This window comes from Acanthochromis polyacanthus, chromosome 8 (genome assembly GCF_021347895.1).
Source record: "Acanthochromis polyacanthus isolate Apoly-LR-REF ecotype Palm Island chromosome 8, KAUST_Apoly_ChrSc, whole genome shotgun sequence".
In the NCBI taxonomy this organism is placed as follows: domain Eukaryota; kingdom Metazoa; phylum Chordata; class Actinopteri; family Pomacentridae; genus Acanthochromis; species Acanthochromis polyacanthus.
In genome coordinates, this window is record NC_067120.1 from 33,520,920 (window position 1) to 33,545,820 (window position 24,901).

At 38.9% G+C, this 24,901-nt stretch overlaps 2 protein-coding genes across 2 annotated transcripts in view; one reads left to right on the forward strand and one right to left on the reverse strand.

Moving 5' to 3' along the window:
• Positions 1-2,257: 2,257 nt before the first annotated feature.
• Positions 2,258-20,159, reverse strand: pnp6 (purine nucleoside phosphorylase 6). The gene is made up of 6 exons (XM_022205597.2): positions 19,768-20,159; positions 16,201-16,370; positions 14,222-14,325; positions 7,645-7,820; positions 7,346-7,536; positions 2,258-5,710 (listed from the first exon to the last, which is right to left on the reverse strand). Exons 1-6 carry the CDS (start codon positions 19,818-19,820, stop codon positions 5,514-5,516), a joined length of 891 nt encoding a protein of 296 aa, XP_022061289.2. The 5' UTR covers positions 19,821-20,159; the 3' UTR covers positions 2,258-5,513.
• A 4,492-nt stretch (positions 20,160-24,651) lies between these two features.
• The window catches only part of hydin (HYDIN axonemal central pair apparatus protein), a 138,653-nt gene continuing 138,403 nt past the window's right edge, over positions 24,652-24,901 (forward strand). The window contains exon 1 of the mRNA XM_051951466.1: positions 24,652-24,819. The gene's annotated coding sequence lies outside the window, so the exon portion shown is untranslated. The remainder of the gene's footprint in view (positions 24,820-24,901) is intronic.

The window sequence follows — 24,901 nt, forward strand, 5'->3', positions numbered from 1 at the left end:
TAAAAGCATGATTACAAAGTACTCTGCACTTGAATGCAACTCTTTTTAACTGTGGTCTGTTGTTTGTTTTCTTGGTAATTACTGCCATATTTACTCTTTTTTTATTGCACATTTAACACCTTTGCAAATGAATGCATTTAGCTACAACATACTACTTCGTCATAACATTGCATCTTAAGCTTTTAAAGTCTTGCTCATATATTTAGCACAGTTTGTAGCGCAAAGTGTCATCTGTCTGTGCACTCTGGATGGCTCGCTTTTTTATTTTTGCGCCTGGCGCAATGACAAATGTGGTGTATCTTCTTCTGCGCATTGAAATATGGGTCAGAATGAGCAATAAAGCATGATAGCTTGCATACTGCTACAGATGTAGTCGGACATCGTTGTATTTCTGGCATTTGTATTGGAACCAAATGGCAAAACTAGGCCTGATAAATAAGTCAATGACAGTTTTTAAGCAGTAAACCTGCAGTTCCTCAAATGTCCACTTGAGTATGACGTTGCAGGATGGTAATTAGCTTAGCTTAGCATAAAGACTGGAGACAGGTGGAAACTGCTAGCTTTCCTCTTTCTAGTTCAACTCCATGTTTCTGAAGTCCACTTAATATCCTTTCTATTTAATGTTTCTGTTATGCAAATTCAAATAAAACTTTCAGAATAGTAATTTGTGGTGGAACTGTTTTGGCCAGTACTTCTGTGCATTATAGGTCTACTTTTTCAACAGCTGCATACTGCATACGAGGAAACAATAGTAAACTAAACGTATGTTTTGGTGTATGTTTAGAGGCTAGCTTACTCTTTCCATTTGCTTTCAGTCTATATGCTAAGCTAAGCTAACCTAGAGGCTGTTTTCTTGTATTCCCACCAGTTTCCTCCAGCCAAACCAGACATTCTAATCGAGTGTAAGTGACAGCTTTAGTAGCTGGAGGATGGATCTGTAATGTGTTGTCATTGTGCTCCCAGTACGACGTGACTGTGCACTTTATGCTGGTTGTTAACGTTTCGTTTGCTCGCCGCTATAAATCAACACTGGTACCGCACTGGAAGCTGCAGGCAAATAATTAAGATGATCCAGATAAACCGAGTTGGCACCGTTGCACTTAGAGGATGCTGTGCTGAACTTGACCTGTCACATCTCCACAGAGGTGGAGCAGTAATTTTCCAGATCCAGCCTGCACAGTGCTGACACGCTGCTGGCAGCCGACTCGTTTTGGATGCAGCGCGTGAAAGTCAGCAGAGATATTTAACACTAGCGCTGTTTCTTTTGCTTGTACAAGTCACATTCACCTACAGGACAGGGAGCGCTGCTGTCTCACAGACAACACAGGTACATGGCAGCGCATGAGATCAGGCCGGGAGGAAAAAGACCGAGTGTGTGACGGCGTGTGACAGTGTTTAAGAGTGTAAACTCAGCAGAGCTGTCCCGCTCTATTTCCTCAGCCTCTCTTTTCGCCCTATAATAATCAATAGTGGGCCCTAGGCTCAGTTGGCACGGTGACAATAGATAGATCAACATTACATTACAGATGAGGCCTGTCGCCAGCCTGTGGGGACTGCCGAGTCAAACACACTTCAATCTCCTCTTATTCTCTTCATGCTCCCCCTTCATCTGTCTTCATCCTGTTTTCCTCAATCCTCCATCCAAAGCAGAGAGCCGACTATTTGCATCCGACATGCATACCTTTGTAGATGTCTCACTATTTTTGCTTTCTTCGTTGCAGTGAAGTTGTGAGGCATCTTTTGCGAATGTGTGTAAATGCAATCGAGCCAAGTACAGGTGTTGTGTTTGTGTTGTCGGGCTGCCTGGTTCATTTGCATTAATATTTCAGCTCCACAGTGGGCTGCACCTCGACTTGCTGTATGTAGATGAATTATGTAAGAGAGCGGAGCGGCGCGCGGAACAGCCATTTCCACTTCATCTCAATCTCACAGCGACTTCATCTGTTTGAGGTGTGTTTAAAGTGAAGGATTGAGAGAGTGAAGCTGAACACGGAGAGAGTGAGAGTGTGTATATGTGTTGCTGAAGTGTGTGTTTTGTCAGTTGGGTGTGTGTTCGCCTTTATCTCCCGGCTTTTCACAGCTATCTCCCTGTTCACTGATCCTCATTATCGCTGAAAGTGGAAGAAACTCCTTTTCTCCTTGAAAACAACTTCCATATTGATTGATTTTGGGCTGTACACACACACACACATACACACACATTCACTCAGAAACAAGCATGTGCACTCATCCATGACAGAAAATACCAACACCCGGATATCATCTGCAGGTTTTTATTTGACAGCAGCAGCATTTGGCATGAAAATTGATTGCTTTATTATGTAACTGAATTAGATTCTAACCTGAGACCTGAATACAGTAAATATGGTTAAACACAGTGTACAGTATATAGAGGTTCATCAGTCTAATACACATGAGGAAGACTGGAAAACAGAAGATGGAAACAAAAAGCCCAAAACACGGTACATACAGTCAGGCTTTATGGAGATTTTACGATTCAAAAACAAACAATCCGTAGATTTTACATTTTCATGATGGAACGCTTCATTCTGATTCGAATTCCCCTTTAAGATTCTTGATGCTCAGCCTGATACAAATGGTCTAAGAGGTGAACTGCTGATCTTGGCCATTCTCCGACCTTTTCCAGCTCTAATGAATAAGGCGGTCAAAGGAAGCTGGCAAGAGGCTCAAGATCAGAGCAGAGGAGATTGAAAGCTGCAGGTCCAGGTATTACAGCCCTCCCTGATATTACAGTGTTGTGGTCTCTTTAGTGTGCAAACAAAACTGAACCAAGTACTGGGGAAAAAAAACCCTCATACATCACTGCCGCTTGACCAGATTAGCCTTGGACTTCTTCTGGCATTTCTTTTAGATTATATTGTGCTTCCGTTGCGATTCATTAGATTTCTAAATATAAACCTGCTGATGTACAAGATCACTAAAACTAAGAGCTTTCCATTAACTGATTCAGCTCGAACTTGCCTTTTCAAACTAAAATCTGACAAGCCAGCTCCATTTTGTTACTTTTTCATAATAAATATGTTAGATAGATGCTCTAAATAATTTTTTTTTTAAATAAATAATTCTTGATCACAGTAAAATGCACATATAACCACTTTGGTTTTTAGCTAAAATAGGTATTCATTGTTCATTGCTAATAACAATCACAAAAGAACAAGTTAGGAGCCAGTCGGTTCCCAAGAATGCTTTATATTCTCTCTAAATAGCAGCTATTATCATGTGGATGCGAGTGTGGTGCTAATGGGCTGCACTGACATGTTAAGACGAGCCCATAAGTGCACAGCAGCACCTGAATACATCTCAAATGGATGCAGTCAAGGGTGGTGCTTGTATACAGTACATTGCTTCTGCTAAAGGCAATTAAGATGTAGCATGTAAGACATGAAAGTATGACCAATAGAGGATGATTCTACAGGCCGCCAAGTAAATCAAAATGATGGACAATAATCTAATAATGAGGTAAGAAAACATTATGCAGATCTTCATCAACAAGAACCTCAGTACACCTATTAGCAGTCGACATTGATATCAGTCATAAAGTAAAATCTTCAACTTTTGCTTTCATGATAGAGTTAAGACAAATAACAGTCCCAGATTTTTATTTTGCTGCCACTGATTATAGCAGGCAACACAGGGAAAACCCCAAGCACCCCACAGCTATACTGTCAGGATAGAAATACACACTGACAGTTATACAATACCCACCGCCGTAGTCCAGTTACAGTTATTGATCTGTGATAAAGAGTGTAATTGTAGTATTAAATAATGTAATGGTATATGAGCATGATCTTAGTGCCCATGATTCTTGATTTAGATCGAAGCAAACACTACACAGAAGACGGTATGTCAAACACAGATTATAGAAATGCTCATTAACTGTAATTACGAGACAGTTTCTGCTTCCTCCATTCCCAGGTTCCAGATGTCACTCGTGTGCCACTTATTGTTGAATAAAATCAGGATTTTGCTGCTAAACCTAACTTTGCTGCGGTGTTAAAAAGGTCTACTACAGGGTGTGGCACTCACCACCGGACATGGGTGCAGCCAACAGTGAAACCTGGATGAAACGTACGTCAAAATGTCCATAAAAAATGTTTTCTAAAGATTGATTTATACTCCTGGGTTAAATCTACTCAGAGCTTAAGCTGTAGCCTGAGTGACATTTGTCAGTGTGCACTGGTGTGTCTTTGCTGCTACATCGATTAGCAGTACTGTTTCTATTTCAGTGTGTTGAGTTACTATATGTGTTTTATTTAATGGCAAATAAAACCAAATGGATTATGTTGGAGTTGAGGTCAATAAATGTTGAACAACAGCTGTGCTAAAAGGGAAGACGTTGAAAACCAATTGGGCCAATCAAAACAGCACATGGGTACACTGACAGATTACTGCCTTTTGCAATTGTAGAAACAAGTACAGGCTTTTATACTCTACATTTTGTTTAACTGAAGCATTACCTTTGCAATAAGTCATGTAACACAACAGCCTGACTGGTACTGAACTTTTGGGGCTAATAGGGAGTAAGAAAATCTGACATTGATGTATAGGCCGAATTGTTTGTATTTATGCTGGTCATATGGAAACGTATAATGATAGGGACATTGTTTATAACAATGAATTTCAGAAGCTCAGTAGCGACATAACATAAAATCAAAGCTTGACTCCGCACCACCATCTGTTCAGTGGTGTAATGTGCTCTGCTACATGTGCTGCCGGCAGTGCTGAGAGTAATATAACAGCTAAGTAGGAGCCGCTCTGCTGGACAAACAATGCCATGACACCACTTCTAACTTACCCTAAGAATCTTTTTTTCTTTATTATGTTCTGTTAAAGAACGCTTTCATATCAGTGTCTATCAGACAAGTACACTAAAGGGATAAATCAATGATAGATTACCGTTGGCTGATATTATCGTCATATCAGTTGGACTTTAGTAAGCACATGCTATGGTGAAGGTTATGGTGTCGCCTATGGTATACCTAAAGTAGAGATTTAATGCAGGAGTATAAATCAAGCTTTAGTCTGGTGCTAAGTTCCTCTTCAGATATATCAAGGGGTCTGGTCATCCCCTGATAATTAGCATTACAGAACCCAAGGGACTGGACTAGAAGTCAAAAACTGCCTAAATCTAAACACATAAAAACAAACAATCATTGTCAGACTCGTTGCTAATGAGCTTGTTGTGGCTAGCTGCCAAGTCGACTGGAGTCAAGCTAACATTTCCTGCTTTGCAAAGCTCTTGTGATAGCACTGACTAGAACCCAAACTAGCCACATAACTTGTTCAATGTTCATCAAATACTGTGGACATTTCCAGCTCTTCTGAGAGTCTCCACGTTAACCGTTAATAAGTTATAACCTATCCGTCCAATTGGAACAACTCACCACGTACTTTATACCTTTTATTCAAAGCTATGATTATCCCGTCACCAGTGATTTATCTGTGAGGCTGGAAATCTTTTTTTGTGTGCAAACGGATCTTAATTGAAGTTACTAGATCTTGGTGATGAGGTGGCTGACGAGCTGCTGGAGGTCCTGAGCTCGGAGCTTGGTGGTCTTCAGCACCTCTTCATGGTTTGCTTTCTCATTGCTGTCGTAGTCTGTCACGACCTTGTTGGTGATGAGCGACAGACCCAGGACTCGCAATCCACAATGACGAGCCACCACCACCTCTGGGACGGTGCTCATACCTGGACGGAGGGTGGACGTTGATAATTAATTATACACAAAAACATACCTTTAAAACTCATGTTATTTAGTATTACACTTGAACAAATGTGGGAAACCTGCAAGAGACAGATTAGAAAGCAGAGATACCCTGATTATAGACCAAGGATGGAACTACCAAGCCGTATTTGGTAACTCAGGCTTTCGGGCCTATGTTGTCTTCTTCACAAAAATCAAGATAACCTTGATGACATCAAGATGTTCTTGGTTTTTAAGCTTGTAAAGACAACGTGCTGGCAAACAGTTGTCTATTTACACATTAGGTACAACTATTTACACATTAGATACAACATTAGCATGAGTCAAGTTTCTGTCCACATGAAGGCTGTAAGACCAATATTGACTCCCTGTTTAGCTTGGTTTTAGGGGAAACATGGTTCTTTAGCATTTAAATGTTCACCAACTTGGAGCTAACATAGCATTTCTGTCATTTGGGGTTAGACAGGTAGAGTACAGTGGGTTTTTTGAGTTGTGGGACCAAAAACAGTGATCTGATAAAGCCATAAAGCTGTAGGACTAATAGGAACTGCAGAGCTGAGTGATTATTATCATCCCTCTTGTTGCATACTGTGAACTTACACAGTTATTTTTTTAGGCTGTAATATAAGGATTATTCCTTGAAGAACTGCACATTTCCCTACAATTTCTCTCCAAGGAAAATCTCAAATTGTTGCTAAGCTCGTCAGTTCTTACATGCTGACAAGTTGTGTAAGGTGCTGAGCATCAATATATCATTAAGCTTCACAAATTTTATTCTTGTACAGCTATAAATGCAATTTCAAATAGATAAATTATTTTGGTAGAAACTTCCCTTGTGCTGGAATCATGTTTCTTTGTATGACAAAGAAATATATACAGTATGACAAGATATTTGTATCACAAACATATTTCTAATTAACATATATTTGTCCTTTTATTTTAGTGTTTTACTGTGTCTCCTTTTTAGCTAACCAATCATACATTAGATGGGGTGGGATTTGTCACCCTGGTAACCCAGAAAGTCAAGAAAAATCATATTTTAACCTAAACCATGAGATTTGTCATATCTCTAACCAAGTAATTTTGGTAACTAACCATAACTAAACCTCTAACATGTAAAAAGTAACATTTTCTTAAACAGCACTGCATAGTTTTTGTGCCTAAATCTAACCAGAAAGCAAGTGAAAACAGGAAGTAGACAACAGAGACAGTGAAACATGGATTTTGTCACTGTTTCAAATTCCCACTATGTCACAAGCTTTATTTATTTCAGAAATAAAATCAAGTTTCCCTCAAAACATAACTGAGCATGCAGTTTAGTTTCAAAAGAACATAATTTTGTGAAGAAAGTATTGCATTATTTGCACTGCACGGTGAATCTGGGTGAACTAATGATGAGTTAAAGATAAAACTTGCTGAATATTTTAGTGTTTGCTGATATTTTGGCAAATCATGCATGTGTGGCTATTATTCCAATACAGCTGCACAAACTCCCATTATCTCTCTTTATCTAAATATTTGTTTCATATTTTTTTTAAAGTCTGTCCAGATGTCCTGTTGAGAGGTTTCCCACTATGAGGCTCTGTGACTTTAAGTGAACATGAGGGTGCAGTACTAACCCACAGCGTCAGCCCCGAGCTTCTGCAGCACTCTGCACTCTGCAATGGTCTCATATGTCGGTCCAGCCAGCATGCAGTAAACTCCTTCCTGCAGGAAGCTGCTGCAGCCGTGCTCCTCTGCTGTCTTCTTGGCCAGGGCCCTCAGATCTCGGTCGTAAGCGTCCGACATGCAGGGGAATCGTACCCCGAACCTGCAGCGACATTGAGCTCATGAGTGACACGCAGCAGTCATGTGCCAGATACAGCTGCTGTCAGTCTGCTTTGACAGTCGAGCCTTGGTGCTCTGAGCTGTAGCCTACCTCTCATCGTTGTGCCCACACAGAGGGTTCTGCCCTGCAAAGCCCGGCATGTTGATGTGATCCTTAATGAGCATGATGTCGCCCACATTGTAGGAACCGTTGAGACCCCCTGCTGCGTTTGTCACAATCAAAGTTTCCACGCCCAGCAGGAAGAAGACTCGCACCGGGTATGTCACCTGTACAGAACAAAACATGCTTCAGAGACAGGCTGTTGCTTTGATGTTTGCGAGAATATTACAAATGGGAGATACAAGATGGAGGCAACCTGGGAACAACGGCGAAGGAAACAAATCACACGAGAGGCCAATATTTTAGAAGTGCCTGCTTCTGTATGCACTGATGTTGATGTTGCCGAGTATTGTTATGACTGTAGGTTCTCATGTGTGTGTGGAACAGTTGTGGCTCTGTGCTAACCTTTATAGGGCAGCTGATGGCCCATAAATGACTGCTGCTACTTTTCACTGCAGTCACATTTAGAAATTGCTTTTTCTATTTCACATTTCTCTACAGATTGAATTGCCAGTGAAAGTGTTTTGCTAGTTAGCGCAGGAATGTTTTCAAGTACCCCGGTATCTTGATAAGGTCAGTGCTGTCACTTTGGAACATTGGTGTGTCTGATTTAAGTTATGCATATTAGAACAGTGGACTGTGTGGTGAGGATGAAGTGTAGTAAGCTGCATATAATAACAGGACTGTAGTTACAATACTTAAACTGCACTAGGGGGTTCGTAATGGTGAGACGACTGAGTGAAATTACTAAGGAGGCAACATATTTTTAGTCAATGTATGTTCAGTCCTTCATAATTATAACACGTGTGATTATACTGTCCACTTGTCAAGTAAAAAGTAGGAAAATGTCACCAAAACAGATAGAACTTTTAAGGAAACAGTCACCATACCAGCTGAGAAAGGTGCTAGTTTGGCGTTTTGAGCTAAATGCTAACACTAGCATGCTTACATCCATCCATTGGCTATTCGGTCTGCACAATATATTGTGATGTGCACGTTTATAATAGTCACATCACAAGAGCTGCAAGGAAAATTAAGGTAAACTAACTCAAACACATGATGCCACAACTTCTTTTTGTTGTTTGATGTCAAAAGAAATTAATTTTTAAGATTAATTGGTAAGAAAAGTCTCAATTTAAGGGTTCTTGAATATGCTTTAAGAAAAAAAATATTAGGAAGACACAGCTTGTGGACATCCAGGCTCCACTTAGACACATTAAAATAAGCAAAGAACAGGAGAAATAAAACTGAAAAGGAAGATCTGGTTGCAAAAGTAATGCAGAATCAGTTGCACGGTAATATTTCAATGACAGACATGATATACAGCTTACAACTGTTGCCACATAAACTAATTAGTCTGACCATTTGAATCAGCACCAGTGGACATTCAAAGCAAATGTTTATTGTTCTCTTGTCTGTTTTCTGTCTGCCACCTTGTTCTCTTTTCCTTTTACCCTCACCGTAACCAGTCGAGGCCGACACCGTCCTCACTGAGCCTGGTTCTGCTGGAGGTTTGTTCCTGTTAAGGGGGAGTTTTTGCTGCTTATTTTTGTTAAATTCTGCTCAAAGGAAATGGTCAAAGTCAGCTTTTTTGTCAGTTTTGCCATATGTAGAGGACATAGATAAGGTGGGAATGTCGTTTCTCTCAGACCGTGGTTCAAACACACAAGGCACAGCAGAAAAAAAATAGTGCAATGGATAGTGCAATAGTGTAGTAAAATAGAGCCTGACTGGTGTGCAAATAGATATTTACAAATGTCGAGTAGCTAGGTATTTACAGATGACTACTGTATATTTTCCAGAAAAATAAGAAGTGCTATATATCATAAATCTTTGGATTTATTCAATTTTCTTACTAGAACTTTCACCTTATGATGTGAAGTGCCTTGAAATACCGTATACTGTAAATTAGCTCAATATGAATCTGAATTAAATTGAAAGGAATGTCTTTTTCAGTGTCAAACTGCATGCAAAAGGTTCCGAAGAGCTTTTTTCAGCCTTTTCTAAGATTTTCTTATTTTTATTTTCAATGCACATGCACTCCATTACAGACGTACCCACCAATCATTCTAGAATAATCAAGTCTTCAGAGAGACTCATTCAAATCATCCATCCATTATCTATACACCGCTTAATCCTCATTAGGGTCGCGAGGGTGCTGGTGTCTATCTCAGCTGACTTAGAATGAAGGCAAGAGACACCTTGGACATGTCACCAGTCTGTCACAGGGATACAGACAAACAATCACACTCACATTCACACCAACGAACAATTTTGAATAACCAATTAACCTCAGCATATTTTTGGACTGTGGAGGAAGCTGGACTACCTGGAGAAAACCCACACATGCACAGGGAGAACATGCAAACTCCATGCAGAAAGATCCCGGGAAAGCTGGGACACGAACCTGGGATCTTCTAGCTGCAAGGTGAAAGTGCTAACCACCAACCACTATGCAGCCTTGTTGAAAATTCTATTTTTTTTGTATCACAATATGCATTGGTGAATTACAAATGATCACAATGTCAGTTTGTTTTTCAGTATCTTACAGCCGTGCTTCCTTCTTTATCCTGCAGAGGGTCACAACTGGGCTGATCGTGGGAATAACACAAACACGCACACACAGGCCCGGACTGGCAATCAGGAGAGGCGGGACTTTTCCCGGTGGCCTGCCTCCTTATTGGCCTGCCTGGACAGGCCAGCCATGGACTGGCAGGCCAATGAAAAAAAGTTGATCAGCTTTTTGGCAGACAGGCCAGAGACAGCAGCGCCAGAAGCCTTACAGAGTACACGCCCACCCTCCTGTCACTCACGCAAAGCAAGTGCTCTGAGCTCTAAATCAGAAGGATAGGGATTGGTCAAAGTGACATTTTTTTTTAGAAGAAACGTGCAATGATTGGTTAGTTGCTTTATGGCCCGCCCCTTCATCGTGAGAACGGGGAAGCATGCACTGCAGAGCGGTGATATGAGTGAGGCCAGAGAGTGGACGGAGTGAAGATTATGGAGCACCCTACTGTATGGAGCTGTCGTTATGGTTGTGTTTAATAGACTTACTGTCTGTTTAGTAGTGTTGTAATTGTTATAACATAACTGTAAAAGGCATATTTTTGGAAGGAAAAAAAACAAAATTTTGGTGCATTATCCCACGTGACACAACCCTTGCAGTGGCGGAAGTGGCCTGACTGATTGGAAATATCTCGGCCTGAATTTCTTTCCCAGTCCGGCCCTGCGCACACAACTGCTCACACTCACACCTACAGCCAGTTTAGAACCTGTGATGTATGCCTTGTGTCGTCCTAGCATGCTCACAGTTAATGTTTAGTATCACATGTTGACCAGTTTAGTCACCTTACGAACATTTTAGAATTTGTACTAACCACAAACTACACAGTCATCTCATAAACTTGCAGTTAATTATGCAAACATTTGGTCATAAAGCAAAGTATTGGATAACGACCAACAGTCGGACGTTCACTGAATCTTGATCTAAACTGACGCTCATCTCATCTGATCTCCTCAGTTTTGTTTTCTTCAGTTTGCCAAGAAGGGCTTTAGGAAGATAACGCAGGACAAAGTCTAGCGCAATTTCTCAGTAAAAGCCTGTTTGTAATGTCTGGAAAAGATTTACCTCAGTTGTCTTGGGTGGAGTCTAAACTTTTAGAGTTCACCTCGTTTGAAATGTAGATGATTCAACCGGAGGCATTTAATATACGGCTTATCTCTGATCTGAGCCGCATACAGGGGGGTTGTAATGCATCTGGTTTTCTATTACTGTCTGTATGAACCTGGATTTTATGATTCAGCTGGGTTATCATTTTATGTGGAGATGGCACATCACAGCTGGCAATAAAATACAAGCAGGATTCATCATCTCCACGGGCCAAAGGCCGTCCCGCGGTGGCTCATCACAGGTCTGCAGCTGATCATTCAACACAAGCAGTGAATTGTTTGCCAAAGCTACGAGCAATGATCTGTCAAGCTCTGGTCAAAAGTCATTAAGACGCCAATTAGCACATCTTTATATGACAAAATTACAACTGAGGAAAAGATTTGAAATGTCCTAGAGGGCAGCTTTATCTGATTAAGGAGTTTTATCTGATGGTTTTATCTGAGTGTGTCAAACTGAAAGTGCAGCTTAAGCCAATAGCTCATTCTAAAAGCAGTTTCACGTAAACAGCAGTTACAAATACTTCTTTCGTCAGTTATCACAACAGCCGAGGCCTTTTTGGAACTTAAAATAAGGAGATTTGTCTCAAAATCAATCTTCTCTATGCGGGACAAGAATAACTGAGTAAGCTTTTAGACACATCCAGGGTTTAAAGATTAGTCCCACACCTACAGAGGCTGGGAATGTTTTTCTCAATGTGATTGACAAAGTCAGAGTTTAAACTGCCAGCTTTAGCTCAGTCACCCTGTATAATATATCATTTGCATCAGCAAGGTCTCAAAAGACAAAACTGAGTTGGCTGGTGATAGGAATTGCAACAGAAAAGCTGCTCACGAGGCAAATTAGAGCAGAAACAAACAAATATGACTTCATCTCTGCACCATTCAGTGTTCATGTGGGGATTATTCCAAATTAGTGTGCTCTAATTTAAATCCAGCATAACAAACAGTAAGGCAGAGATGACAAATGCTGTAGTACTGAGCACAAAGATATTAGCAGCCTCGCTATATGGATGGCAAAGGCAGAATTTGGTCCAGATCGAAATACCTCAACAACCATTGGTAGACTGAAAATTAGTTATCAAGGTATTCGTGTTCTCCACTGGGATAAACTGGGGCTCATAAACCACTATTTTGTTTGAAACTAATAATACTCCCATCAACTTCAGTACTTGAGCCAGTTTGCAAATATTAGCATGCTCATACACCAAATTACTATTATAAACCTGAAAGATCAGCATGTTAGTTTCATATTTATGGCGACGTTTTTTTATATTTTACTTTGATGCAGCTTCTTAAAGTAATTAAATATTGTATATGTGACTCGGCTTTAGACAAGGTCAGATATGATGAGATGTGTTTTTAAAGGTAGTGTTTTTTTTTTTTTGTTTAGATGACTTTTTAAATGGTTTCTTCAACTTTGTTTTTTGGTATTTCGGTGTGTGCAGACACTGAGTGCTCTTGTCTCTGGGGGAGAGACCTAAATACATATGGTGATACCGCAGTAAACATCAAAACGACAGTTCACTTGTCTACAACATTAGCATTTTGCTCAAAACACATACAGCTGTACATAAGTACAGTCTCACACAGCCAGCAGCACAGCTGTAGTTTCTTAGTTTTGCTTTTCTTTTAGTATAAAGAAAGTAAAAGAAGTTTCAAGCCCCCTTTTGTCACTAATTATACCCTGAAAAAGCCAACTCTCTGTGTCAAAGCTACACATTAAGAAATTTATTCCTTGAAAATAATAATTTCCTGCCAGTAACGGAGCTGGAAAACTATTAAAAGTAGCCAGGCTGACCTCTTACACACACTTGGGAGACACAATGTCTTGTTAAATTTTTAGCTTTCAGCAACTTGCCGTGGGCAAAAAAACTTTTTTTTTGGTAATGTACTCTTAATATTTGCTTTGGTAGGCAAGACTGTCATATAGACGAGGGATCTTCATGTGTGTTTTTGTTTTTTTGTCTGATCACTGGTGATCAAGAAAGGCCCAATAACCAATATTTGGAACCAATATACATTATATGTAATGTTTTAACAGCATGTAATAGCAAAGAGCCTGCCATTCATAACTAGTCTTCTTCATTAAAAAAGGTAACTTTATCTGAATATGTAAAATAGAAATAGGAGTGATTAAATTAGGAAACTCTTGACTGAGATTGATCAGTTTGTCTGCTGCAGTTACATCTTTTGTTCTTCTCTATTTTATTATTATTTCACTGTTCTATCGCTTTTATTGCCCACTAAAGTTCAGATCGGAAAACATTATTAACTATTGTTTTCCAGACTCTGTTTCAGGTTAATCTGTGGCTGCATTCTAACTTACGTGTTAGCCTTTACTGTAGCCTTAGCCACTGTGAGAGAGTAATAGTCTATCCCTTATGAAGGCTTTCATTTGTACTATATTAAGCTTTTTTTAATTTAACCATCAATTGTTTGATCATATATTTACCTTAAAGTTCCTCTTTGTTAGTTCGTTAAACCCCATATTTTTTTCATGTGAATCAAAATATTTTGAAAGTTTTTCCATCAAAATGATCCCCTCCAGCCTCAAAATGGTTGAGCCTTAACACAGCTGCTTACTTTAGAATTTGTAGACGTATGAAGGCCCTCTTGAGCACACCAGCTCACCTACAACTCTACTCAAACACTGTAAAACTACTATGCGCTACACAATGCAAGCTGTAGTGCTGGAGTCATACATGTTCAAAGCTTCATCATTAGTACACAGTCGTTTTAAGGTGGAAATGCTCACATGGCTGACTGCTGATTTCACTCGTGATGTGTCTTCCAGCATGTAAAACATCATATGGACATGTTAACAAGGTGAAAAAAAACTCTGTTTTCACCCCACTCTTAGAACATGAACATGCAGTAGTGTTTATGTAGTTCAGCTCACCGTGTGGATGTTGTAGCCCTCGTAGAAGTGGAATCGCCCCTGCATGCAGACGCACTCGCGGCCCTGCAGCTTCCCAAACACCAGCTGACCTGCATGACCCTGAACTGTACAGCACAAGTACAGGATGAGCAGCTGGTAGCACACCAATGTACACAGTCTAAACAATTATAATGAGTGTTTCTTTATGTATATATACATATATGTGTGTATGTATGTATGTAAGTATGTATGTATTGTATATACACTCATTGACCACTTTAATAGGTCCACCTCTTGCAAATGGTTAATCAGCCTATCATATGTCAACAACTCAGTGCATTTAGGTTGATAGATGTGGTTAAGACGGCCTGCTGATGTTTAAATTGACCATCAGAGTGGGAACGTATGGGGATTTAAGTGACTTTAATTTGGATGTTGGGGCCAACCAACTCTGAGGTTCACAGAGAATAGAATAAAAAAGAGCAAATATCCAGTGAGCCGCAGTTCTCTGGCTGAGGATGACTTGTGGATAGAGGTCCAAGGAAAATGGCTAGAATGGTTTGAGATGATAGAAAAGCAAGAGTAACTCAAACACTGTTAAAATCATCTCTTAACACACCACATGTTTAAACTTGAAGCAGATGCAGCAGAAGACCACAACAGGTGCCACTTCTGTCAGCTAAGAACAGAAAACTAAGGCTACAATTCACCAAAAGTGGACAATAGAAGATTGAAAAACGTCGCCTGGTCTGATGGGTCTTGATTTCTACTGATGAGTAGAATCGGGTCAGAATTGGGCAGAAACAACATGAAAGCTTGGATCCACAGCCAACCTTGAACCAACAGTTCAGGCTGCTTGGCACACTTTGGGAAACAAAAATGTCACCATTTAAACACCACAGCCTACCTGAGTACTGTTGCTAAAGAAGGAAGGAAGGAAGGAAGCAAGGAAGGAAGGAGAAAGAAAGAAAGAAAGAAAGAAAGAAAGAAAGAAAGAAAGAAAGAAAGAAGGAATTGGAAAGAAAGAAAGAAAGAAAGAAAGAAAGAAAGAAAGAAAGAAAGAAAGAAAGAAAGAAAGAAAGAAAGAAAGAAAGAAAGAAAGAAAGAAAGAAAGAAAGAAAGAAAGAAAGAAGAAAGAAAGAAAGAAAGAAAGAAGAAAGAAAGAAAGAAAGAACTGGAAAGAAAGAAAGAAAGAACTGGAAAGAAGGAAAGAAAGAAAGACATACAGAAATAAGGAATTGGAAAGAAAGAAAGAAGGAATTGGAAAGAAAGAAAGAAAGAAAGAAAGAAAGAAAGAAAGAAAGAAAGAAAGAAGGAAAGAAGGAAAGACAGACAGACAGACAGAAATAAGGAATTGGATGGAAAGAAAGAAGGAAAGAAAGAAAGAAAGAAAGACAGAAAGAAGGAAAGAAGGAATTGGATGGAAAGAAAGAAAGAAAGAAAGAAAGAAAGAAAGAAGGAATTGGAAAGAAAGAAAAAAGACAGAAAGAAAGAAGGAATTAGATAGAAAGAAAGAAAGAAAGACAGTTTGAACGACAGAATTAGAAGAAAGGAAGGAAAGAAGGAAGGAAGGAAATGATAAAAGAGAATAAAGTGAGTAATAAAATGTAAAAAGTGAATTACATAATAATAAGAATAAGAATAAATAAAAAAAATACATGTCCATCCCTTTATGACCTCAGTGACTCATCTTCTGATGGCTACTTCCAGCAGGATAATGAACCATGCCCCAAAGCTCAAATCATCTCTAGCTGGTTTCTTGAACATGACAGTGAGTTCACTGAAGTCCAAAGTCACCAGATCTCAATCCAGCAGGAGATTTGCATCATGATCCAACAAACTATATGAAACAATAATGCTCTCGTGTCAATATGGAGCAAAATCTCCTTGTTGGATCTCTGCCACGAAGAATGAAGGCAGGTCCAACCCAGTACTAGTAAGGTGTAGCTAATGAAGTGGCCAATGTGTTTCTATATAAATGTAAGTAACAGGAAACTTACCAGTGCTAGTGGGGAAACGTGGAATGTCCTTGTATGGGAACACCTTCTTGTCATCCAGCAGCTCGGCCAAACCGCCCAGACCTGAACCACAGATGATGGCCACCGTAGGGCGTTGCTCTGTGTGGCTCAGCAGCCAATCAGCTGTCTCCTTGTACTCGTCGTACCTGTATCTGAACATAGTGACATATTTCTAGACCAAAGCCCTGATGGTGGTAAATCACTTACACAATTTAAACAGCATAGACGCTAATAAACATCACATTGAGGTGAGCCGGCAATGTAAATAGTCATGAAAATGAAGAAAAACCATGAAATGAGAAGGTGTGTCCAAGCTTTTGACTGGTAGTGTACATCTGACAGTAGATGCAAGGATCTAGTCAGGAGAAAACAACCTGGATAATAGGACCGTGGTGCCTGCAGGTAGTGTGGAAGGTAATAGGAATTTTTATTTTTGCAGTCTAGTGTGTCTAGACAGTGTTCATTGGGTTTTTAGCATTTTCTTAAAGACTGAGGGGGACATAACTCCACCAGGGAACCACAGAGGAGTCGAGTCTAGCTATTGACTTGTCCTGCTACGGTGGTTGTATCAGTTGCCTTTTGTTGACCGAGTGTAGTGAGCAGGACGAAGTGTAGATACGAATGGGAGAAGAGTATGACTGCACTGAAATAAATACAGTTTGCTGCATGAACAAACAACACAAAAAGACAGTGCATGCACAGTATACACTGAGGAAACTAAGGGAAGACTTTGCTGAAAGGAATATATGTTGATTGACAGCAAACACACCTACATAAAGTGTAAGTTTGCAGTCGAGCAGGTTCCACTGGATGCTGCTGTAAACCTCCAGGTCAACAGTAAAACAGAAAGTCATAAAACGAAATGAAAGTCAGCAAGAAAAGTCAGCTGTGTTTATACATTGTTTAGATAAGAAGATAATTGGACAAAGGGATTAACAGAACCCCTCTTACTGGTATATCCAGCTCCACGGTGTCTCTCTCATGACGACTATGTCTCTAAAACTCCAGCTCACTGTCATGGTAGTGCTATCCAGTATTCATAGGAGCCATGTTAAGTACAAGTTCAGATCAGCTGGAGGGGAAAACTCTCGTAAATGCAGCACAAGGAAAGAAACGCTGCTTAAATAATACATTGTGCAACACATTTACTGGTTTTCACTTTGCCATTTGAAGTGTACCAGTCAAATTATTATTCACGGTTGTTGATTGGACTGGGAACGCCTCAAGGTGCTACATTAGACAGAGTCTGGACCAGTCTGTAATTCTGGTGATAAATCTGGTTGTAAAGCTATAACCGTGTTAATGTTCCTTCTCTGCCTCGAGCTTTGTTATTAAAACACAATGACACTGGAGGCTGCAGCCTTCACCAGACCAGGAGGCTGCCTGATGACTCTCAGCCCATTTCAGAGCTGCCATCCAGGATGACTGCTGCATCTGAGTGGCCTTGGGTGTTCAATCTCTGCACAGTTTCCTCTCGTTTCCTCATTTAAATGTGACTCAGAATGGATGTGAAAGTATTTTTCTAACAGGCACCTGGGCTGGAATGTTGTGTAAGAAAGTCAGTTCATCCTACAGTACGTGAACAATCACCATGGCTACCAGCCTGTCTCTTGAAGAACTTGTCTTTGACGTAGTTGTTCGGGTGGTAAAGGCAATGCTACTCACAGCTGAAGCTGGACTGAAGCTAACAGAAAGTGGAGAATGAATGACAGCAATTCAGTGTCGTTTAACCTGAACATCTTTTTATAATCAGTGATTTATAAACCCGAGATTCCGAAACATGTAGGCATCAGCAGAATACCTAGCCGAGTCATAAAGATGTCTTTTATTTGACATGATGATTTGTCAAGTGTCTGTAATTGTGCTATAATGTTTATATGAGGGCCAATTAACTGTTTCTGTGTCTGGATTTAGGGTTTAACAGATGGACTGAACAAACTATCAGCTGACAAGTGGAAAAACTGATCAGTGGACAGTTTTACAATCACTAAACCTCCAATGTAACCTTAGATATCTCATATTTGTTCCTGCATTATTGGTTATTTTGTTAAATTTCTGCTTATATTGTCATTAAATACTATCTAATGTTTATTAGAATTTACACAGGTCTTTGAGAACATTGTAAAGTTCACCCATATTAAAAAAAATTGCAGTTGCTGCGATTTGGACGTTGCATTTGGTCATATAGTCAGTTTAATATTTTGATGGATTGTGAATCCCTAATATGTCCCAGCCTTAAGCCTGGCATCTAGCCTTCCATTCAGTCAGTATCAGTATTTTATAAATATGGAAAAAAAACTCCAAAAATATTTTTGAGTATTAGAAAAATATAGAAGTGTTTGGTATGTTTGATGTTGATTTTTCATTGTATTTTATTTCTGCTTCTACTGTCATCAAATGTATTGGTGTCAGGACAATTTTATATTAAATATTTAAAAAAATAAAAATTAGCCAAAGAGGCAACTCCATATTTAAATTACCAGAATCAATTCAGATGCTTTTAAAAAAAATAAATAAATGTATATATATTATCCTGTATAGAGTATCCTTTATTCGTCCCACAAGAGGAAATCTGCAATACAATATACGTTTTATATATTTAATTTTATTTGTTAAAAAAAAAGATTGTTTTAGGTATTCCTTTTTTTGAAATTTCTAGATCTGCTGTCAACAAATGCTGTGTAATGTTTATTATTTATGTCTGAGCAATTTTAGGATTATTTTAAAAAATTAAAAACATTAGCAGAAGAGACAACTGTGCATTCAGATGACCTGAAGTTATGCAGATACTTGTATTAATTAATTTATTTTTTAAGCTGTACATAGGTTTTATACATTTTATGTTGTTTTTAATCTTTATCAATGGTTTTAAATTTTTTGGTATTTGTTTCTGATTTTTGTTTATAACTACCAGGGCAATTTTATAATTATTCTTTTTATTTATTTATATATTTATTTGTAATGTATATGGGATACACGTGCGACATCACTCCTTGTTATGTAACGGAAGCAGGAAGTGAGCTCTGCGGGGTCTCCCTGCTGCTCTACCGGAGCTGTCCGTGGTGCTGCCCGGACTTCTCGGTATCCCGGCCCTGGAGCAGGCAACGGGGCGGTGTGAGGGAGTTCGGAGAGGTTCGAGGGAGGCCTCCAGACGTCCCTGAGATGCACCTTTTTTTTTTTTTTTTTTTTACAGCAACCTCATAACTGGTCCTCATTAAAACACGGTCGAGTTTGACCTGACCTGCCTGTTGCTAAGCTCCGAGGCTCTCAGTCTGTATTGAGATTTTTATTTATTTTCCTGTGTCTAGATACAACCTGACACCTGTAACAAGCCTACGTCAGTGACAGGCAGCCCCCTGATTGGCTGCTGTAATCCTCACAATAATCATGTCAGCGCTACTTCTCTAAACGCTCTTTAAACCGCAGAAAGATACAAACTTCCGTCTGGCTACGAGGCTTTTCTCTGCGCATCCTTGATATAATAACAGCTCACTGTAGCCTTGACAACCGGGGAGCAGCCTTGACAACATCCAGCCTCATCGGTCTTACCTGCACTCATTCCCGGAGGCGGTGGAGGAGCAGGACCGAGCCGCCTCGTCCATATCTGATGACTGAGCTGCCGATAAAGGTGCTGTCTGCCGAGCCGGGTTGGACGCCAGTTGAGCGGCCGATGGAGAGTCTCTCTGCGGCGGAGGACGGAGCGGCGCAGGTCATGCTACGCGCTGACGTCATGGGTCGGGGAGGCGTAAGGGGCGTGGCCTCCGCAGACACGCAGGCTCCCCTTTGAAGATCCTAAATCCAATTTTCTAGCAGGCTGGGCAACTCACTGATGCGTTGTCTGACCGGGCTGGGAACAGAGGGGGAGAGCATAGCAGGGCTGCAGAGAAACACGGAAACAGACAGATGAGGAAAATACAGGTCAAAAAAATACTAATAGTTCTGAGAAAAATCTAAAAAAAAAAAAAAAAAGAAAGAAAAGTCCGTGGGTTTAGAGCTCAGACTGAGCCTGCTGTGCGCCTGAGGCTGTACAAATAGTTTCCCTCCCTCTTTCTTTTTGTCTCTCTCTCTCTCTCTCTCTCTCTGACAGCCTGCAACAATTCAAAGTGCTGACTCATGGGTTGGAAGAAGAGATTGAAACTGATAGTGCACATAAAAAGCAAAACAAAAAGCTACAACTATAGGCTAGAAATAGAAAACCAAACCAATGTGGTGCAGCAACACAAGCTTCAATACACCACAATATTTTTACACTGCAGGTTTTTTTGTTCAAAGTAATTTTACAGAGCTTTTTCTATACTTTGTACAGATTTTTGTCCCAGATTTTTGAAATACACCAAATATCCATAAAATTACAAAAATATAAAGTGAGTTTACATATCTCATAAAATCTCTAACTCTGAATAATCATGCCGTTCTTTAAAAGAAAACACTGTAAAAATAAATAATACTGGAAATTCTTTAAAATACTTTGCAAATTTAATGTTTTTACCACAGATATTTCCTACTTAATATTAATCAGTTGAAACCATTAAATTCAAGTTTAATCCCCTCCACAATAGCCATTGATCAATGCATTACAGCTGTTTTTTTTTCACATTTTAAGTTGTTTATACCATCATCTATTCAAATTTGCATATACTCATGCAAATAAATAATTTTCATACTTACACGTTCCTGACCATTGTGTCTATAATCTCATCTAATGCACAAAGAAATTTATATACAAAATATAACATATGTTTCTGAAATTGGATACAATTTGTGGCAATTAATATAAATAAAATGGTGGTTCTGTAATGTTACAGAAATTTGTTTGTTAAATGAGAGATATATTAAAAATCTATTTTTTTTGAAACAGTTGTTTATGGTCATTATTTTTCATTTATTTTATAGAATCTTCTTTTCTGGCATCCAAGCTCCCAAATATTATTATTAGTAGTAAAATGATATTTCTCATTTTAACAAATTGTATGATGTGAATTCACCTAAGACTGGACTAGGTCATGCTTTTAATACATTCATTCACCTGTATACAAATAACATAATGGCTGTTTTATAGGCTGGTGCCAGCATTTTTCTAGTTGTTGTATTAATTATATGATTTTAATGTAGCCAAATTACATTAAAGACAATATGGTAACACAAAGAAGGCTTTGAAATCGCAATTTGGCTTCAAAATGAGCAGTAATATTCACATAATTTAGATTTCATTGCTCTTTTATTCCCTCACATGAAGCAAACTGGCCTTCATGAGAAAAGTTCTTATCAGCAGAGATCAGGGTCAAACTGTCTCCACTTGAGGGGAATGACAAAGATTAGGAGCTCCTGTACCGCATCAATTCAAATATGTCTGCCATGAGGAGTCAGTCAAGAGGGATAAGTGGATTTGTAAACCTGTAGATTAAATTAGAAAATTTCTGCCGTCATCATGCTCACTGGAGTCTGAAATCCCTTTTGTAGTCATGACTTGCCCTTACAGTGACCCTCTTAAACACACAGTGCTCGGTGGATGTTGCTTTTGTGTACATGCCCTTGTGTGTGTGTGTGTGTGTGTGTAAAACAACATGCTAAGAGGTGGGACGTGCTCTTCATACATACGACGTATGATCCAATACAATAGCTTTTTTGTTGATTCTTTCTGCTGTGGGCATATAAAGAGACATTATTTCTCCTTAATTCCAGGAATTTGTGATTATTCAGAGTCTGCAGTGCACCATGTGACACTTTGAGTGAAGCAGACCGAGACAAGCTGCTTTAATTAAAATGAAGGACAAATTCGGTGTCTGAATCCATTAGTTAAGTCTTAAATACTTCCACAAATAAACAACCAAAAACCACACATTCAGTTTAAATCCAGAAAGTACATTTGCTCAAGTCTGACCGAGTTGTAAGGACCTTGTACCACTTTTTAAACATATTTTTATTTTTTGAAAGTGACAGGATTACATTATATTTAAAAAGGAAATATGAAAACAACAAAGATAATAAGCACTGAAATACAAAGGCAAATATACCTATATCTATATATGTATATTAATATGTATATTTACCTTTATATATGTTAAAAGGAGTGATCTTTCATAAATTAAACATCACAACAGTAAGTAATGTACAAACTAATTAGAGTTCTCTAAATTCATAGCATAAAATTAATTGTAATTTGAATGTTGGCATAGTGGCCTATATGTAAACCAGGCGTAAACTAACCGTGACATCACCCGTTGGTTTCAACACCGAGAAAATGAAGCCCGGATTTTGCTACTTCCTGGTCGCCATTTTGGATTTTTTGGAGCCAGTGACGTAAAAAGCGTCATCAAACAGACTGGACCGGAGAGCAACTAGGGGCAGGATTGGCTGAGGACTTTCTTATCCTACCCACATTTTACCGCAGAGGCTTCTGTTGCTGTCTATCAATTATAGCCACGCCTCCTGGCTCCGCCAACTTTAACGATTTATTTAAAATTCAGTATTGATTTATTTTGAGATCGGCCACCTGATCTCTCATTTTGACCATGAAAACTAACGGGAAAAAAATCCTGAGCAGTAGAAAATCAGTCTATCAAATTTTATTTTTTCCAAAAATGAATTGGGGTCTATGGGGCAAAAGCTTTTTGGAGCCAACCCTAGCGGACGTCGTGGTATTGCAAGTTTTTGACACTTCTGGGTGGGCTTCAATTCTGGAGCCAGATGCTACGTCCACTATATATACAGTCTATGATGTAAACCTAACAGTTCAGATTTGCTGTTTTAAAAATGAAGGCCTCTCAGTAGCAACTCAGTGCAACAAAGGTCAGTACATCTTTCTTTACTGAGATTGAAATATTATATTATTCTTCAATACTTTGTGTGTCCACCTTTATTTTTGATCAAAAATCCTCAAAATAGAGGCTAACAGTGTTGCCCAAGATGTTCTTCAGAGACTATTTTTTTCAGCTGCTCTTTGCTGTAGCAGTTATGTTGTTCTAAATTTCCATTTAAACCCCCCCAGAGGTGTTCTGTTGGATTGAAGTCAGACTGCATTCTTGGTCAGGTCATAGTTTCCTTTTTTTTCTTCTTTAGCAACTCTTGTGTTATTTTGGCAGTCTGTTTGAAAGATTATATGTCATTTCTCCAGTCACTTTTGTACTCATGCAGCCCCATATCATCACAATCCCACCTCTGTGCTTTACTGTCAGGATTATGCTTCCACTGTGGTAGTCCTGGACAAACCATTTTGTCTTAGTCTCATCTGACCAAACAATGTGCTACCAATATTAACCAGGTTTCTCTTCATGTTCTGGAGCAAAGTGTAATCCTGCAGTCTTGTGCTGAAGAACAAGAACAAGTATTTTTCATGGACATATCTTTCAAAGAAACTGTCACAGAAACCTTATTTCTAACAGTGGTACAATACTTGATGCTTTACTTCCTGATTCCTCCTGCAGGTGTGTTTTGATAGATTTTTAGTTGACTTCCTGTTTTGCTTGTTGTCAAATCTCACAGTCAGATTTTCCAGTTCCTCTGACATGTGAAACCATGGTGATCCAAAACTGAAACAGTTCTGGTGCTCAGAGTCCATTTTGTAACTTATTCACGTGATTTGGTTAGCTGGAAATCACATGTGTACTCGGTTTTGTTGTAGTGGTCACACATGTATTCACTCTTGTTGTATTATGTTTCTACTTTGAGGCCTATATTTTCAATATAGTCTTTTTAAAGTGTCTATTCTAAAGTATTAGACCATTCATAAGAGGAAAGACTACTTGTCAACTGAGAAACAATGCAGTTATTGAGAGGTGATGCAGTTGTGAATCATTTGATATCATCTGTTGTATACTGTAGGTACATATAGGATCGAATTAATTACTTTATTGATCCCAAAATGGAAGTTCTGTTGTTAAAATAGCAAGCAGAAAGAGTAAAGTGACCACCACAGCAAATGCAAATAAATAAGCAGAAATATCTATTAAGTAAGGTCAAATAATAAAATATACAAAATGCACATTAAAGTGTAAAACATAATATGAGTGAAATCACTACAATTAATGTGCTCTAATAAAAATACACAGTGATATGTTGATATATATATGCACACTCTTACATATTTCAAAACAGTGGTTAAGTATAAATATGATTGTCTGCCATGAATTACGAACAGTGGCATCAAGCAATGTAAAAATTACTTGCAGTTCTTTCACCTAACCTGTTGCTACATTCAAATAACTATTAAAAAATCGAATATGGTAATTTAAAACTCTGAAATCGGTAAGTCTGCATTATATTATAATTTCATTTTTATACTTTCAGCAGAGTTTTAGGCTGTTAGTTTCTGTATTTTTTCTCCACAGCAAGCTGGATTATTGTATTCTGTAGGCTTACATGTTTTTACTTGAAAGATATCACCTTCATCTTTAAACCTTTTTAAAAACAGACCTATACGTTTTATTTTGGGACACATGCTCCCAACAGGCGCTGTTTGTACTGAGACGGCCTTTAGCCAATCAGAAAGCAGTTTACTGGGACCTCCCTGGGTTCGTTTCCACAGCTACAAACCACAACGAAGTTAACTTGCGGCTGAATTTGAGAGAGCATCATGCCAAACAGACGTTCATTTACAGGGTGGTAAGACTTTATTCAGCTACTTTTTAAAACCAGTATTACAAGACAACAGGTTAAATCGTTATTTCTTTATTTTTAAGTGACA

Bases quoted from the DNA above. Each gene is read 5' to 3' on its own strand.
- pnp6 (XM_022205597.2), bottom strand. From the start codon at position 19,820: ATGGACGAGGCGGCTCGGTCCTGCTCCTCCACCGCCTCCGGGAATGAG. The intron at 7,821-14,221 runs GTGAGCTGAACT...TGTTCTGTACAG, and splicing joins AGGGCTACAACATCCACACG to GTGACATACCCGGTGCGAGT. The intron at 5,711-7,345 runs GTTAGTACTGCA...CCCTCCGTCCAG, and splicing joins GCTCGGGGCTGACGCTGTGG to GTATGAGCACCGTCCCAGAG.